Source organism: Ambystoma mexicanum, chromosome 12 (genome assembly GCF_040938575.1).
Source record: "Ambystoma mexicanum isolate Mex_15411 chromosome 12, UKY_AmexF1_1, whole genome shotgun sequence".
Lineage (NCBI taxonomy): Eukaryota > Metazoa > Chordata > Amphibia > Caudata > Ambystomatidae > Ambystoma > Ambystoma mexicanum.
Window position 1 is genome coordinate 1,076,990,147 of NC_090936.1, and position 19,172 is coordinate 1,077,009,318.

A 19,172-nucleotide genomic window follows, 5' to 3' on the forward strand; every position below is an offset into this window, starting at 1 on the left:
GACCTCTGCACCCTGGGCCGGGGTGAACTGGCCTATAGGGAACGCTGGAGATTTCCCGCTAGGCCTCTGCACCCTGGGCCTCTTTTGTGAGGAATTTCCAAATGTTCCCATAGGTAAAGGGTTGGTGTTGCTGAAAATGTGTAACATGGGGCCACTTTGAACATTATTTCCATGGCCTCTTTTGGTTCCCAGTCCCCCCCCCCCCGCCCCCCCCCCCCGATGACACCTAGCTGGTACTTTCAATGCAGTAACAAAGAATTATGTGAGCATGGCCCCCACGCCAGTGGGCATTGCAATCCAATGAATAGTTGTGAGAGCACTGTGGGCACCCCCAAGACTCGTGACGAGGGCTCAGAAGCAACTTTCGAAAGGCTAACGGCACTGAAACTGCAAACAACCTCCTACCGGCGGATTACAAAGTAACAAATAAATAAATATACAAATAAACCACAAATGGACCGATCCGTTGAACACATCTTCCCATGGGTCCTCGGCTGTTTAAAAGAAGTAGGGGTAAGTGCAAAATAGCACTGACACAGGTCAGTTTTAAGGCGCTAAACATACAAGCATATAAACAAATGAACATAAAAATAAATTACGAAAAACATAATACACTTCAAATGAATTACATTAAAACCTCACGCAGCAGATTTCAGTAATAAACTTAAGGTGCATGGAAATAGGATTGCTGCTGTTTTATCCGCATTTTGCACGCCTGCAAAGCAACAGAATTGCTGATCAGATTGGGAGCTCATTCAACATGCAACCTCCTCAAGTGCGGAAAGATGTGCCCCCCATAGCGAGCGGAAGAGTGCTTGGATACCTGTAGCCAGGGGCGTTGTTAGGGGGGGGCTAAAGGGGCTATAGCCCCTGATCTTTTGGTTGTAGCCCTGAATAGAATCTCAGGAGTTACAGCCAAAAGACTAGCTAGCCCCCAGACCCAGCAGTTCCGACATCAGCTTAGCCACTGGTCTTTTCCAGACCTAGCAACTCCCCTGCCTGTAGCAAGCGCTTTGTGCTTGCACTGAGTGATCGAGAAGGCACAGAGGACTGCGCTAAGCACGATAGATAGCTTGGGGCAAGACCGTTCACGATCTTCCAGGCGAGTATAAGGGCCCGGCTTTAATTTGATCTTTTATTGATAGCCAGCATAGAGATTGCCTGAGCTAGGAAACCTCTTCAACGTTTTTCACTGCTTGAAGTTTAGACAAGTCTTTCTTAGAGACGCCTGGGTGAATGGGCATGCAATGTTGTCCTCTAGAAAGGAGAATTGCTTGGACTAGAATTAAGATGGTCCTTGTCCAAAAGATGCTTGCAATGATTGATTTAATATAAGTCAAAGTGCAGATTTTTCAAGGAAGCATCTATTTGTAAATCAAAAGATAGTTGAGGATCAAATTAGATCCCTAAAACTTTGACTGCCTTGGCAGGAGAAGGGGGTACGCGTAGCCTAGTAGGCCAGCAGGAAAAGGGTGGACGATGTTTGTATAGCCCCAGAATGCATTGCTTTGTTCAATTAAAACTAAAGGCTGAAATAGTCGTCTCCCTTCCACATGAAGCCATCGGTTTACCCTATGTGCATATGACCAAGAACCATTTGTTGACCATAGGTATTTTAAGCCCTGGAATTCTTGTCAAAATCAGAGGTCTAAATCCTGTCCTTGCCTAAAGTAGGCAGATTCAGGAAGTGGGTTTTAAAATAGTAGAACATGCTGGATCCAGGGGTAGGACATGGATTGAGAGGTAAGAGGCAGGTGGTTCTAACTCATCTCCATTTAAAGCAGATCTTGGGGATTAGCAACTGGGTTTATAAAGTACAAGCAGGTTGGATTCCGGGAATAATGCCTTGTGTGATGGGTGATGCAGCGTGCTATTGGCTCGCATCCAGGTGTTATTGGCTCAGTCCTTTAACTCAGGGGGTGGGCTATTTTTAGCCTTTATAACGCTAATTCAAGAGATTATTGCCTTTACCACTTGGTATAATCTTCAGGACGCTAATGTTTTTCACTTCAAAAAATGCTTGAGATGCGGTGCATACAGCATTCTTCACAAAAATCTATAATAAGCAGAGGGCCTCCATAGAAATAGGAAAGGGGATGCCTGGAAGAGCCTCTTTTCTCTTTGAACGATGGCCGGTGGGTGATGGCACAAAGAAAGGTGGAGAATTCAGGTAAGTGTAAACTGTCTTCTGTTTCTTAGGCAGGGGGGAGTGAGGAATTGGGAGGGGGGCTTCGCAAGTCAAAGCATTAAGCAGCTTGATTTTAATACAGGCTTATACAGTAGATATCAGCCTACGTGTTATGATATGATATGATGTGGCTTTTATAACGCTCCTGTACACAAGTGTTTCTAGGTGCGACGAGACAAGGAGGGGGGAAAAAGGGAGGAAAAAATAGCAATCTTACTAGGCCTTGTGTCATTCAGATCATGCAAGTGCGGGGAAGAGGGAAGGGGAGAAGTGCCAGGGGGGAGGAGAAGTTAACTCACAAGTGCAGCCAGCGGGTGGCTCATAGGTGCAGAGAGAAGGGACTGTAGGGTTGCAGATACAGACCCTTAAGTGGTGGGGAGCCCGGAGGCAGTGCGAGAGCAACTGGACATGCAGGAGCCTGGACCCGAGTTCAGAGCATGACCAGGTGACCAATGTGGGTAGCAGTAAGGCGCATCAGCAGGGGAGAGGAAGAGAGAAAGCGGAAGCGAAAAGGAAGGTCTTGAGTTGCTTCCAGAACTGGAGGTGGTTCTGCTCAAGTTTGAGAGAGGCAATTTGTTGAGCAAATTGATTGGCTGCCTACCACCCCTCAGGCGCTAATAAGAGATTGTTTTTCTCATGGAAATTTGAGTAGATTAACCCACATTCCAAAGAAATGATTGTTTGGTTGTGTTGGCGATTAGTGTACAGTTGTGTTGATGGGGGCACATTTTTGATTGTTGCTTCTTAAAGGCAACGCAGGGGAATTTAAATTTTAGTGGATCCAAATATACCCGACCACAGCATTAGGGATACGTTGTGTGATGGTCGGAATGTTCTTGTCCTCTGGCTTGGGTGCATCATAGTTCACCAAAAGATGAAAATGCTGAAAATGCACATGGTGGTGGATAGAGTGAAGGTACAAGGGAAAAAAGAGAAATCCCAAATTGAAACTAGACCTGCATGGGCTGGACCCAATGCATTTGTGTTTTCCCAATGACTGCACTCTTTCTGGGTGGCTGATGGTGGGATTAGTGCCAGAGACTTCAATTGGGGGTCACCAGGGGCCTCAGCTGCGACCCTGATGTCTCCCTTGCTACCCCTGTGGTCTCGCTTGCTACCCCTAAAACAAAACTTAAAACATTTCTTTTCTTTTTTTTTTATCGAAGCTCCTGGGCTGTGGCCAGCGCCATGTGGGTCTTTGTTTCTGGAGTGGCTGGCTTTCTTGTTTAGGGCTCTTAAAAAAGCAGGAGGTTCCGCTAGTCTAACAATTTTAGCAGTGACCCTAAATAAGACAGTATAGGAATAACAAATAACTTGTCCTTCTGGAATTTTATACAATAATTGCTCGACTCGTTAAGGGTTTATTTCAGGCACACTTCAGGGGGTGAGTCACTGATTTCGTCTGTTCTTAAACACCTCAAATTCACAATGCAGACACAAACCTCCAAACAGCATTTAGAGTAGAATAAGCATCCATTTCGGACTATATATTTTGCTTTTCGCAATTTGCAGTTATAGCATGTTTTTTCTGCCATTGTCTCTGTTACAATCATCACAAGGCATTTAATCTCAGTGTCCTCGGTCACTTGACAAAATCATTGTGCCTAAAACCTTGTGTACAGTGTAGAAATGTTTGACCATAGCACATCAGGTAAGCATGGATTTAATTGTGCCACAAGGAATGCTTTGTTGTAATGTGTCTATCTTTACCATCTCCCTGGCATGCTGTTCAGGATGTTTGTTTGCATGTTTGAGGTAACGAGTGCCGAGAGTATGGGATGTTGTGTGTGTACACTGCTTTTCCTATTTTGCCAACCTCTGAAGCCTGAAAAGTAGATCCACGCATGCTTGACATGCGGCCATCTTTGCACCAGACCTACAGATGAACTGGCCTGCTGTTAAATCTCAGTTACCAGTTTAATGGTATCCACTACAGAGTGTAATTTGCTTTCTGAGTTTGAGAACATTCAGACATGTAATTGCTGATTTTGCTATAGCCGGTAAAATAGCTCTATGGGTTGAGCGAATGCTGCTGAAATGTGTGTGTGTGTGTGATCTGCATGTTGCAGTTTTGAATCCCGCCAAGGCCAACTCAGTCTATCATCCTGCTGAGGTCGATAAATGAGTACCAACACAGGTTGGGTGATATTGTATGTATATTGTTCTACTTAAGTGGTATTCAATAACACATCATTATCATTTGGCCTTGGATGTCTGCTTGCATTCACAGTAATTTGGTAATACGGGCCCATACACACTGATGATACATATGGTGGTCCATTCTTGTGTGAAATGTATATCACATTAGTGATATCGTAACCATATTTTTCGTAGGGTACTTAGGAAAAATGCTATGTGATGCTACTCCCTGTTTTATCAAGCAGTGAAAGGTTGTGTTTCATCGCTTCCCGTGATATCACTTCCTGTGATATCATCAGAGGTCAAGGGTCGTGTGATGTCACTTCCGCTACCGCTGACATTTTGATCACACAACTCTGATATCACTAGCTAGCCCAAGCATCGGCAACACTGCACTGGTAGAAACGTCTTCTGAATGTAGTGCTGCCTGATGTGTGCCTGTTGCAGGAGCGCATATATTACCAAGTGCTAAATAACTAATTTTAATACCCATTTTTAAAATGCCATGGGCTTGCATGACATATTCAAAATAGCTCCAAAGAGGGATCATGGGTTTAATTTGCAAAACATCCGCCATTGTGCTTTAGAAAATTTGGACCAAAACAATACTCCCTAAACCAAGAGAAGTGCCATTGCTTACACCAACTGGTTGCTGATTTTGCAAACAAACACGGTACCTATAATTGTTCACTGACCCTACAACTAGCAAATTTCCTTTCTGCAGAAATCTGTGCCCTGCAACAATTATAATGATCAGGCAAACAGAATGAAAATGCTAATAGCGGAGGCAACATAATTAGCAAAGCTATTCAGACATACCCTGTTCTATGTTCTCGGAATACTTGAATACCACATATGGTGGAAATTACTGGGAACTTGTAATTAATATATTGAGTAACTTAAATACTATAATTACTTAGAAGTTCAAATCCTTGGAGACAAAAAATGTTTTTTTTTGTCATGAGTGTTTCCAGTGTGCCAAGTATAACAACATATAATTGGTGCTGGAATGGAAGAAGCCTGTATAAAAAGGTCTTCCGTCTCCCAGACACCATGCGCTTAGCCAAGAGGCCTGAGGTTTCGATGCTCCTGGGTCTCAGTCCCTTATACCGGGCACTAGCCACTTAGATCACGCGCTCCATGTGTCTAAGCAGTTTTGCTTCTGTGTATCTCAAGAAGGATGGAATTAGGCTCCACAGAAATTCATTTCGGTCTATATTCAGTTTTTAGTCTCAGATCTTCTGCTTTTTGAAACTTGTACAGACACAAGTTCAGGTTCCAGCTCGTTATAAATCAATCAATAAATAAATAAATAATAAGAGATGGTGTCTAAAATGTACGAACATTCAAACATTCTCGACAAAAAGAGAACATTTCTAGTTGAACTTTGTCATATGTGTGTCAGTGGGCTTGCGAGCTGAGAATCAGCTCAGACGTTGAATGGTTTAACTCTGTCCTCACAAGGTGAACATGCAGAGGCAAACATGTAACTGTTGCCAGATGACCTGGTGGACGCTAGAATTCAATCATTCATACAAAAAATCCATATATGCTATTGCTTAAGGAGTGTTTGCAAGATCGGAAGGATGGGTGGATGGATGGACAAACATATGAGGGCAGAAGATAGAAAGCAAGCTGGGACAATGGGAGTGAGGGGTGGATGGAAGGATTGATGGACAATGGACGGATGGAGGGAGTATTGGAGCATGTTGAACAAACACCAGCAAAGTTATGGCCAGTTTACAAACCAATCAGCACCTGGCTCTCACCCTGAGGTGAACTTTCCGTGATGGCTAGTGGGTGGCAGTGACTTGCCTGAAATGGCTTCACATCTCAGATGGAAGAGTGTTTGCTCGAGCCTTTTAAACCCACCATATCTTTGCTATTGTTTGCTGAAAATGCCCCAATGCTCAAACACAAGGACTGAGACTGCAGTGTGCACCGATGGTCCCTAATGCGTTGCAGGTGGCTGCATCCACGAGAGCTGTGTGTCTAGGCTTGAAAATGCTACATAGAAGATATCCCTGCACTATAGGACATTTCCATGGAGCAAAGGCTTGACATTCGAGCTAATTTGCTTGCCCACATTGCATAATCCATCTGGCGCTGAGTTGAAGGTGAACTTACAGTGATGGCTACTGGGTGGTGCTGTGCTGTGTATTACTTGTCTATCACATCTCAGGTGGAAGTGTTTCATTCACGCCTTTTAAACCCACCATACCTTTGCAGGTGTCAAGTGTTCTCTTTTCTATCTCGTTCTCTGTCCCTCTCTCTCTCTCTCTCTCTCTCTCTCTCTCTCTCTCTCTCTATATATATATATATTTCTACTTCTACTCATCAGTGATAAGTTCATGGAACTTTCTGTTTCATGGTGAGGTGAAATAATCAAGGATTATATATTAAATGTAGTCTGGTTGGTATCACGTCCTTCTAATAACGATGATCAAATTAGCAGCTGGCAGGCACCCGGGGAGCAGCTCCATAATTAATGGCCTTGATTGGTTGAGACAGGCGTAAATATCAAAAGTTAGCTCTTCTCACCTTTTTAATCCATGTAGTTTGCTGATCAACAAGACACATTTGCTTCTGCCCTCTTTCAGCCTGGAGCGATAGGTTAAAGTAAGAGTGTGGGGGGATGGGAATTTGCTTCTTGGATTTGAATGAGCGATGTTGTGTTTCTGTGATTCCTGTATCGCTATGGTATTCCACTGCATACTTTTTCTTGCTGCCTAGCCATCTGTTGTCATTTGGGGGACTGCTTATGCTCCACCAAACTTTTACAAGATTTGGGGCATTTATGGAAGAGCGGGGACAGCATAGGAACAAAGGTTGTGAACTGGAAAAAAATGAGAGATTTGCCAGGGTCTAAGAACCAGGCACAGAAAAAGTAAGGAAGGTAAGGTTCTGCTAGTGACTTCCCAAATCCAATCTAGTTTCTGCTCATTAAAGACCGATAGCGACAGTGTCTTCTGGAGCAGGGAAGGTCCTCTTATGGATGTTAACTGGAGTGCTAGAAGTGTACCAAAAAAAGTAGTGGAACAGTGACCCCGGCGGGGGACAACGTACGCAGGGAGGGAGCACCGTGCAACACAGTTCTCAGGGGTTGCAGTCATGCTGACTGACAGCCGATTGAGTTGAAAAGATTTCAGTTTAGCTGTAACTACTATTGGTGGTAAAGAGGAGAGGTGTGCTTTAATTCCAGTTCCGGAATGTTGAAAGTGGCCGCAAAAAGTAGTTCGACTGTTAACAGTAAACAATGAAAGTAGAGGAACACTTCTCCCAACCCTTCCCGCTAGTGCCGGCTTAAACCCTATCAAGGCCCTTAGGCAGTCAGAATGTCGGGCCACCCCCTCACAAATTAACTTCTAATATGTTTTAAATTTTCTGCACCACTTTATTTTGATCCGTTGTTGCGGGGCCCCTACAAGGAATGGGGCCCATAGGCCGGGGTCTACTTGTCCTAATGGATTATCCGGCACTGCTTCCTGCTCGCTTGGACCACTGGATGCAGCCACAGCTTTATCCTATTTCCACCGCTTACCGGCCCCGATGTTGAATTTCATTATTGCCGGGCTGCTTCTCGTGGTCCAACGAGTAGCGGCTGCAAATCACATTTTGCAAATGCAGTACACTGCGTCATCAATGTACTCCGCCCCCTTCATTCTTTCATGACGTATCTGCATGCACTCAAGTTCTTCTCTTATTGTCACCTGCTTGTACTCTATGCCATGGTTGTTATCACATGTGTGTGCACTTGCCTCTTGCTGTGCATCAATGTACTTTCAAGCATCAACATCTTTTTTGCTTTGGTTCCTCAACAGATCCTAACCGGGCTGGACCAAGATGGCCAAGCTGGAAAACAAAAACTTGCCTGCAAACTTGAAGAAGTGATTGGCCTCATGCGTATAGACAGCTGAAAACTGTCCTTCCAGGGTACCCTGGGAGCGATAAACCAAGCCGTGCCTCAGTCAAGATCCTCATCTTTACCAAGTGCCAGCTTTGATAGGCTGGAAGCAGAGCCCCGCCCCCGATCCGCTCTTAACCACCTTCCTTCCTGTGGAAAACCACTGGATGCATCAAGGAAGTCCTCAGAGGAAGGATGGCTTTGTGATGCAAAGACGTTTAGGTGGCGGCCCGCGATTGCCGGTCCCCAGTCGTCACATTATCAGTATCGGAACGGGAAACCAGTAGGTATAATCCGCGGTGCTGCTTTCCACTTCCGTTGCCACCATTTGGCATGATTGGAATATAAATTCAGTATTATTCGTTCATAAAGGACACAAATAACATGATTTCAGCGGTGGGATTGAAGCTCTTCTGTGGTAGGACAAGACAGCTTTAGATGGCCAGGTCAAGCGATTCATCATGTGTCTCCCAAGCGGGTCTGACAAGTAGGAGACTACATCTGTAACCAATAATGGCAACCTGCCATTACCGAGGCATTGCAGGCAACCAATCTCCAAGTTCAGCATATTTTGACACTCTGAAGCATTTCCTGGTGGTTCCAGGTGGAAAAAAGGAGCGAGTTTCTAGAAACCATGATCTTGTCCAGAATCCAGTCAACTGTGGAGTGCAACCATGTTGTTTTCTCTATGGCGGTTTGCATTCCTGTTGAAAACAAATTCCTTCACTCAAAAATAAGATGATACTGTGATGGATAGCGTTGCTGTTTTTAGGGAACTGGATCTAGGCATGTCTGCACGAGAAGGTACTGCAGAGGAGAATGTCATTCTGGCTAAACCCAAAACGTCTTTCAGGGCGTGAGTGCAGTGTCGCGCAGCCTACTGGGATACACAACACTAAAATGGCTTGGATCTTTTATCCTCCTCTTGTATGTCCCAAGAAAAGAGCAACAATGTTTTCCAGTAGCACCAGACTGTTGGCCTCCCGCAGCCAACATCCCATCTGCCGTACTGCCCTCCCGTCACTCCAACCTCTCCACACCCCCATTACTCTGTTCATTGGCAGCGGACGTTTTTAGGCAGCCTTCAAGAGGACTCCGCCGAGGACCAAACATCTCGTGAAATGAAAGCATGCTCTAACATTTCTAAGAATGCAAACTTATTTCGCAATGGATGATTTTCAAAATGGTTGCTTTTTATAAACGTGTGAAACTGGTTCCACAGCACAAAGAAACATTTACGATATCAGCACAATCTGGAAAGGAGGTGGTCAAAATCATGCTGTCTCCGTACGAAGAACTGGAGAAGACCAACGCATACATTGGAGGGTTGACCCAAGGAGGAAGGCTTGATAAGGAAGAAGTTGTTTTCTTCTGTCCAGGACCTACAGCACTCTGTTTCTCTCTAACGAATCATATGTTTGCCAGTCGAGATGTGCGTGTTCGTGCTGTGACTGGCTACGCCTTGGTACGTGGATCTTGACACCAGTACGTAACTGGTAGTTGTACATTAAACCAATGTACTCTTCAGGAGAGAGCCGTGTGTTCAGTTTGGTTCATTCTGGTACTAGACATCCATTGTTTCTCATGCCTGTTGATACCTCGTCGATGAAAGTGAACCTCGATTTTGTGATTGAGACAGACTTGGCCAATTGCTCTTTTTGCTGCTCCATGCCAACCAAACGATTCAACGCTAGTATGCCGGATGAATTTCGGCTAGCTGTCAACTTCAGAGGCAAGATCCCACCTCAAGTCCCCTGAGAGACCAGACTGACTTCTGTGCCGCCATTTTGTTTTCTGCAGAGTTGATTTTGTTGTACATCAAATTCATCCATTATGCACCTTACGTGGACACTTCAATCAAGGGACTGAGTGACTTTGAGGGCCGCCTAGAACATGTACATCTAAACAAAGGAAAAATATACAACAAATGCATTTAAAAAAAAAACCAAAGGTTCTGGAGATACAAGTGCCACAGTGAGAAATGGGTCATATTTTGTTTACTTTCTCAAGGGGCTAGGGTCATGAGGACAAGCTGTCTAAAAGCGGAACTTTTGCCCCCTGGCATTGGAACTTTGCACATGGGTAAAAAAATAAAAAAAAATATGAACTAGAAAGTAACTGAATCAAAAGTGTGATTTGCACAGCTGCGGAAAGAGAAAGAAAGAGACAAAACAGAGAGAAACTGTCACAGTTCCCTAATGGTTTATTTTTCAATTATTGTTAAATAATTGTTACTACTGTCATTTATGTAATTATCATTTAGAGTCATTGGTGCGTACATCATTTTTTTTTTATTTCCACCTTTTGCATAAACTCAACACCCCAGAGAACTAATGAAGACAACATCAAAAGAGAAACAATATTCTTTCCACATTGAACATTGTGAGTTTTGAGGCTGTCCTATCTCTGTCCCGCCTCTTTTTATTTACGTTTTGTTGTTGGGGTTTTCCGTTTTCTATCTCTCTGCGTTTCCTCCTGCCTTGAAATCTGCCAGATCTGTGCTGTGAATGTGTGGAGCTCTCCCTAAGGAATCCCTTAGGGAGAACTCTGGCTCCCCCCAGCCCTTTTTTTTTATAATAGCGCATGTTGATACAAATAATGAAATCTGGGAAGGTAAACAAACAAATATGGCCTTGAAAATGATGTGTATGTGGTTCCTTTCCTCCCCACTTCCCCTTTCTTGATTTTGTTTTGCTCTTGTTTTCAGGGGACTTTTGTATTTCCATTTGCCTCGATGCACCTATCTGAGTGGTTTGTCATGTGATTATAATCTTTTTGAAGGTGGAACCTTTATACAGCACGTAACTGTCCGTGGCCACCCAAGGCCTTCCGACAGACAAGGAACACATCGGGATCGATTCATTAATGGTCCTGCATCTTATTTCTGATGTAGACAGGAATAATAATGTAGATTTGTAACTCTGCTCCTTTTCTTAAGAAAGTACAACAGCAATGCACTGCCCTGTAGTCTTTTTAATCATTCAGTTAGGAGCCTGACACGAGTTACGTTATCCATCCGCAAAAAAAGAGTTTGATAGCACCCGGCCATTTTAATGCTCCACTGCTTCGAGTTGTCATCTAATGACACAAATTTCAACAGAAAGAAGTCCAAACGTAGGTGATTTGTCAGGAAATGCTTTTGCCAACATATTTTGAGACAAACCTCCAAACTGTGGATAGTCGCAGCGGGCCATAACAACAATCATTTTGTGCTCTTGTGTAGCGCCTCCTCCAGCTTCCAAGCTCTATAATACCACCTGTTGTTATTATTTCATTGGTACTTGATTCATTGATCTCTGAAGTTGGACCGGCCATGTTGGCCCTACGAGTATTCACATTTGTGAATTGCAGGCTTCGCCCTCGTGAGAGGCAAGCGCCTTACTTTTTTAATCCCTAATGAAGGTCGTCTTTTCAAGGTGGATTAGGGGATTCTGATGGAGGACACTTAGAAATGTGACTGAGAGTTAAATGTGCTCTTAAGTATCTTTTTGGTAACGAGTTTACAGGGAAGAACAGTCTAAAGCTGTGCGCAAATCTACAGCCTTTCCCCATTGGTGGCCAAGAGCAGGAATGACCCGGGTGGAGATGTATTGATGTGATATGATAGGTTATTTAAAACGTGCTTAATACCCAAAGGTGTCTAAGCACAGACCCGGGGATCAAACCCCTGTTGCTCCATATCGTCTTGCTTCCAAGGCGAGCATGTTGCCCCTGAGCTATCTTCCCAAGACATTGGCAAGGATACGTAGCCTATCCCATCCCTCCGGCGACACAGGCTCTTCACAGTCTTCCATTCTTCTCATTTCCCAATGTTTGCTCTTTTTTTTTTTCTTTTTACCAAAGAAATAAAGCAAATGCTAAGATGTCCAATGTTTCTATTTTGGTTTAATTGTGTATCTGAAAAGCCCACCAGTACTGTTCTTGGTACAGCATTGTTCTGTTCTGCTCATAGCAACCGCACACATGTCACTTTACAGATCAGAGAGGTGGTTTGCCCTTGTTCTGTACAAGCTGCCTATTCTATTTCAAGCCCTTGGACTGATGCCTGATCTCAGCTGACAATGATGGAAAAGCCGAGTTGCTGTGGTTACTATGGGGACAACCACCCACCCACCATACTTCCAAGCAGAATGCCATCATTCTGCTTGCTCCTACGGAACCCAAGTTGGTCCTACCCTGCGGTCAATAATTCTACCCAATCGGAGAGGTTATAACATTGTGGCCTGTCAGGCGTTACTGAATGGTGGGTTTCTTAATGTTAACACTTTTTTCACGCACTAAACTGACATCTGCAATGACAATGGGAACTTGACCTACAATATCAAAGTCATTAGATGGGTGGCGACTGATGACTTATGTGCATGCCTCAGATGTGGGGTGAGCCGGTATTTCACCAGTACGAATCCTGCCCTTCGCCCTACTGATGTCGATGAATTGAGAGCGATCCAGTTGGGTAGTAATAGTACCATTTGCGCTTAGAAGGAAGAGGAATCTGTGCTTTAGCGTTATGAAAGAACACTCATTTCTATTAAATTATTCATGGCTATCCAGAGGGAATCTTAGCTTCCTGGGAACTCTCCCAGCATTTGAATGTGGCTAGAGAACCAACCAGGCTGCAGTTGAAAGTTCAGGGAAAAGCATCCCCATGGAAGGGCTATTTGCAAATGATTATTGTGCAATGACACATACACTAAAGGTACCTGTAACGCTACTGGTCCTCCAGGTAAGAATCCGATATACACACAAAAGTGGACCATAGCTCTGAGGTTGGAAGGAGGCTTACTCAAACCATTCTCACAAAAAGAGAATTTTATTACAAAATTAGATAGTCATATTAATAATACTGCATTATCATAAAAAAACCCATCAGTACACATTTCTATTGGAGCACAAATCGAACACCTATCATTTCACTCCATCATACATTCACATTCTCTCACTCTCACGTAGCATCCACATACCTTCACAACCTTCTTAATTACAAATGTGGCTATATGTTAAACAGCAAATACAGCTTGTCAACTTGTGAGAATTGTTTGAGTAAGCCTCTTTCCAACCTCAGAGCTATGGTCCGATTTGGTGTGTATTACTGTGCAATGAGCCTCTTCCTTACTCAACAAGCGAGGGGCGAACGGTACCACCCGCAGATCGTCATTTGTGACTGGCGCAGTAGCACACCAATGTCACCTATTTTAATAACCACACGCTCTGATGGTAGTCAGTGGCTTGTGATTTTATGTTCTTGCAAATCACCCACCCATGACATTGGCATGCTCCTTGCAACCTCTACTATGTGGGAGGGCATGGAATCATTCCAAAAAACTCTACTTAAAGACCTAGTAGGCAACCGTTGACTTCCAATAGCCGCATGGACTTGGTGCCCCCTGAGTTGGGACCACCTTCCTGCACAGTGATCCTGCTCATCGTATGCACTGATGCAGGTTTCATCCACAATCTTCTACTAATCCTCCCGGCAACTGGTCAAACAAATCATTGGCTGTAACTTCTAGGTGGCCAGTGACCACGAAAGGTTTGCATCTTCTGAAAGCATCCTTTTAGCTTGTAGCCTGTGACCTGTAGCCTATGGAGCATGCTGTGGATTACTGTCCAAGATCAAGCAAATCACTCTTCCTCAAGCTCCTTTTCTGAAACCCACACACCCTCTGTCCCCCTGTCAGGAAAGGAGTTTAAGGCAATTACGTTCTTGGAGCTGGGGTTTATGTCCATCCATTCTTTCATTGATCAAGATTGTGTTAGTGGAATCTATGTTTCAGAGCCGAGAACTATGTGGCTCCTATCAGCAGTGGAGTAACGTTGCTGAATATGTTGGGGGAGACCTGCCATCTGAAGAAAAGGTGCCCCAGCCAAATGAATGGGGACAAAATGGTGTGAAACACCCCTGTCCCCCCCTAAAATTACGCCCATGCCTATCTGGTGTCCATCAAGTTCTCCCCTCCTGCTGGAAACAGATCATTGCAACTAATTAAAAATGACGTCGTGTGGCAACATTTCAGGGGTAAATGCTACGTGTGACCGCTTCCTTCCATCAAGCACGCGTGGTGTTCACATGGCCAGCTATCACACTCTGAAACGCCCGTAATATCATCACCTAACCCTGGCAGAAATAGCAGCAGCCATAATGCATTGATCTCCATAATCCCTACCAGGCAGGACCCCCAGGTCTTGCAGCAAAAAAGCAAACCTATCAAGAAGCAGATAGCACAGGCAGCGGGTGTCCTTGCCAAGCTGCCCGGTCTGATAAAGCTTCCATCTTCAAGCCAACCTGTTTCTACAACATATCCATACAGCCCAGTGTTACTGCGAGCCTCAAAGATAAAGGAAAACACATTCTAGAAAGGAGGTCGCTATTATTCTAGTGAAACAAAAATAATATATTATTTAAATTGGAAAGAGTTGTATCTTGGTAAAGGCAAGCTTCTGTAACTTTGTTATAATTAATTGTATACCTGTGTATGTAAATATAATGCATTCCTATTTTGCAGTCCAGAACAAAAAAAACTATTTGTAATATAGAATAAAGTTTATTAAAAAAGGTGACTTGTTGTTTTTGTTTTCTTTCTGTGTTTTATTGTCAGTCAACGAAATGGTGAGCAATGGCTCATGTATTCGCACATTATGAATATCCATTGCCTCCCTCCTCAGCCAACAAGCTTCATGAAAAGCTAATCAATAACGTCATACTATTGGACTGCCAGGAAAACAGCTTTGTTGACTGATCTGTATTTCAATTGCATGCTCCTTTTTATACTATTTCATTCATTATATATGTTTTCTGTCAAACATATTACTGCCTGTTTTTACACAATTTTTTTCCGCTAATCATTATTTCCCAATTATGTACTTTTGGAAAAATACAGCATTGTTTTCCAGTATTCTTTTTATTTATTTATTTTATTGATGTATTTATTTATTTATTAATATAGGGAGGAACAATGCTCTTTTGATCACAAAATATGCTGCGTAATGATGTTTTGGAGATGAAAGTAGAGAAGGTGTGAGAAGGGTCATAGATGACAATGAGATTTGTTTCGAGCTGAAGAAGAGTCCGGAAGGGTGTTAGGTGGGAAATGGATAGGCAGGGGAAGAGATGATAGAGTATTTGTTAGGAAAGAAGTGCATATCTATTTTGGTTGAGTTTAACATTAGAGAGTGCAAAACCATCCAATGTGTAATGGCACAAAGACAGTTTGAAATGTTGATAGAGAAATCAGATGAGATTTCAGGAAAAGAGATGACGATTTGGGTGTCGTCCACTACGGGTTGGTACAAGTATCCAAAGGAGGAGATTAGTGACCCAAAAGCAGATGTTTAGAGTGTAAAGAGAAGAGGACCCAATAAATAACCCATGTGGAACATCAACAGTTATAGGAATGAGTTGAGTGGAGTTGTTGCTCCAGGAGACAGAGAATTGGTGAGGTGCAAGGTAGGATTCAATCCAGGCAAGGTCTTGATCTTGAATCCCAAGAAGAAAGATAGTACTAAGGAGATCAGATTGATTGACGGTATCAAAGGCAGCGGACAGGTCAAGGAGAATTAGGATAGAGGATAGGTTGGAGTGCTTACCAGAAGAGATACGGTTGGAGACATTCATGAAAGCAGTTTAGGTGGATTGACAGGAACGGAAACCTGCTTGCAGCCTGAACAATCAAGGACCACATTGACACCGTTGCTCCAGCCTTGGCCATTTCTGCAATCACTCCTTTGCCACTGGAACATTCCCCTCCCCCTTAAGCACTTTCTTGTGCACCCCTTTCTAAAGAAGTCCTCAGCCGATCCTTCCTCTCCGGCTAACTATCGCCCGATCTCCATCACTCCTTTCCTGGGCAAACTCTTGGAAAAGCTGGCCATCTCCCTGCTTAATCTACATACTCCACCTGTTGGTTGCCTCCATGACCACCAGTCTGGCTTCAGAGCTCCCAGAAGCACGGAAACTGCTTTCCTGAAAACCTGTGAAGACTTGCTCTCCAATCTTGACTCTAATCTTCCTTCTGCCCTCATTCTCCCCCATCTATCCTCTGCATTTGACACTGGCAACCATGCCATCCTGCTCAATCGTCTCCACGACAACTTTGGCATTACTGATAAGGCCCTGGCCTGGTTGACCTCCTTTCTCAACAACCGACACTCTCAGGTCCAACTGGGGTCTTTCCTCTCTTCTAGCTCTCACTCTACTTGTGGTGTTCCCAGGGGTCTAACCTCTCTCCCTGGCTCTTCAACCACTACCTGGCACCTCTTGCCCACTGCATCGCTACTTTCTGCTTCAATTTTTTAATATTTTGCGGATGACAGTCTGCTCTCTTTCAGGCTCCCCTCATCCACCTCTGCTTCTTCTCTCATACCACACTGTCTGGCCGCAATTCAGGAATAGTGTGCTGCAAATGATCTCTGCCTCAATCCCAGTAAGACTGAGATCCTCCTCATTGGGACACCCGCTCCCTCCTTCACTCTCTCTATATGGCTGCCCACTCTGGGCCCTGTTCTTGCTCCTTCCTGTGAGGGTAAGAACCTTGGTGTCATCTTTGACTACACCCTCTCCTTCTCTCCTCACATCTATGATGTCTCTAAGTAGTCAAACTATCAGCTGTACCTCCTCAGAGGTATTCTTCCTTTTCTCACTTTCCACCAGAAGCTCACGGTCTCCAGAGCTCTGGTCCTCTCTAGGATGGACTATTGCAGCAGCCTCTTTCTAAATTTCCCAGCCTCTACTCTTTGACCTTAACAACTTATCCAGAACAGGACTGCAAGACTTGTCCTTGACCTCAAGCCCATTAATCGTACCTCTCCAGCTCTGAAATCTCTTCATTGGCTTCCTGTGGCTGCAGGGATCAACTTCAAGACCCTCTGCATCATCCACAAGGCTTTCCGGGGCCTGGGACCGTTCTACCACCAACTTTATCTACCAATCCATCTTCCTTCTCGAGCTCTCCCCTCATCCACCTCCAACTCTCTGAAGGTCAGATGATTCACCAAGCAGAGAGTTGGGGGCAGATCTATCTCCTCAGCTGGGGCCTCCCTCTGAATCAGCCTCCCTGCCTCTCTCACACTTGAGCAGAACCACTTCTGGTTCCGGCAGCAACTCAAGACCTTCCTTTTTGCTTCTGCTTTCTCTCTTCCTCTCCACTGTTGAGACACTTGGCTGCTCTGGGTACTTTTCACCTGTTTACCCTCTGAATTCGGGACTAGGTTCCTGCATGTCCAGTTACCTTTGCACTGCCTCCGGTCTCGCCAGCACTTAAGGGCCTGTATGGGCAACCCTACAGTCCCTTCTCTCTGCACTTATGAGCCACCTACTGGTTGCATTTGTGAGTTAACTGCACTTCCACCTTCCACCCCCCCCCCGGCACTTCTCTCCTTCCCTTTTGCCTGCACTTGTGCGATCTGAATGACACAAGGCCTAGTAAGATGGTTATTTTGTTCTCCCTTTGTTCCCCCTCCTTATCTTGTCATGCCTAGAAGCACTTATGTACAGGCGCTTTATAAATGCCACATCACATCATATCCCTTCAATGGACCCTTAAAGGTTCTGGCTTTCTAAGAAATTGGTAAGACAGTTTGACACAACCCTTTTGAGCACTGTAGTGCAATGCGAAAGGAGAGACACATGGCCAAGGTTATTCTCTAGATTCAGCTCAGCCCCTTGCTTTTTTATGAGAGAGATGGCCATGGCTATTTTAAAAATAGAGGGAAAGCAAGCAGAGTCTAAGGACAGAGTTCAGCAAGGTGAGAGGCCACAAAAGTGGCAATAGGCTTGACTAGCTGAGGAGCAAGAGGGTATGATTGGGCACAAGAGGGGTAAGCCTCCATCACTAGACATAATACGGCTTCAATACTAGTGTGACTAAAGTGGGAGACAAAGATAGAGGATGATGGCAGAGTAGATGGAATATAAAATGTAGGAGGAGGGAGTGTGAGGAAGGTCAGGAGGAAGCCTTTAATTTGGGATTTCTTTGCAGGAGAGTATTCAGCTAGGCCATTAGCTGTGAGAGTGGAGTTGGTAGTCACAGGTTTAGGAGCAGTGAGGAGTGATTTTAGGGTGCCCTGTAGCTGTCATGGATGGTTGGGGTGAGAGTCAATGAGGGTGCAGTAGAAGTCCTTTTTCGCTCTGTCAAGAGAGGACTTGCAAGCATTCAGGGATGAGAGATAACAATTCAGGTTCTTATGCGAGTGGGTACGCCTCCATTTGCGCAGCAGCCAATGCATGTCTGTGAGGAGAGAGCATTTGAATGAGGTTACCCACGGTTGAGGATGCTGAGACTTAGGGGTGAAGTCAGAGCGGAATGTGTCATATAGTAGGGATTGGAAGCTGGATCAGGCAGTTTTTCATGAAAGAGACATCAGGTGTGAAGCAGGAGAGTTTGAACTGTAGGTCCAAGAGAAGGGGAGAAATTGGTGAAGATTTCCATTTCCTTTTAGTAATAGACGAGGCAGGTGGTGTGGAGAGGTCAGAGGGTGGAAAGGAGATGGTGGTGGAACCAGTGGAGTGATCAGAGAGGGATTGTTTTGACAGTAGTGTTAGTGGCTGAGGGATGGGTGAAGATGAATAAGATATATGTATTACTTTTGCATGCCATTTTTGTTCTTTTCTATTTTTTGATTTGCATGACTGTTTGACATACTTTTCTTTTACTTTTGACCAACTCTTGTCATATATTCCAACTGTTTTGGGGCAGCAGTCAGCAAACAACATCACACACTAGTGAGCTGTTGTCCTGTACATTTTAATTAAATAATTGTTATGATTTTCTTAATACCGGAGACCAGTCTCTTAGCGTTGGTCCAGGATTCAAACTTGTGTTGCGCTGCATTGTCGTGCTTCCAAGAGAAATGCTTTGCCCCTCAGTTAATCTCCTGGCCATCCCAGCTTTAAAAATACTTACAAATGCTTGTATTTGTAAATATACAATTATTGACTCCCCACTC

General features: G+C 44.3%; 1 protein-coding gene across 4 annotated transcripts in view; it reads left to right on the top strand.

Moving 5' to 3' along the window:
• Window positions 1-14,789, top strand: part of PLXNA4 (plexin A4) — a 1,277,179-nt gene extending 1,262,390 nt beyond the window's left edge. For all 4 annotated transcript variants that reach the window (XM_069629627.1, XM_069629628.1, XM_069629629.1 and 1 more), the window contains one exon: window positions 8,149-14,789. In XM_069629627.1, coding sequence (XP_069485728.1) covers window positions 8,149-8,244 — 96 coding nt within the window. In that variant the 3' untranslated portion in view covers window positions 8,245-14,789. The remainder of the gene's footprint in view (window positions 1-8,148) is intronic.
• The last annotated feature ends 4,383 nt before the right edge of the window (window positions 14,790-19,172 follow it).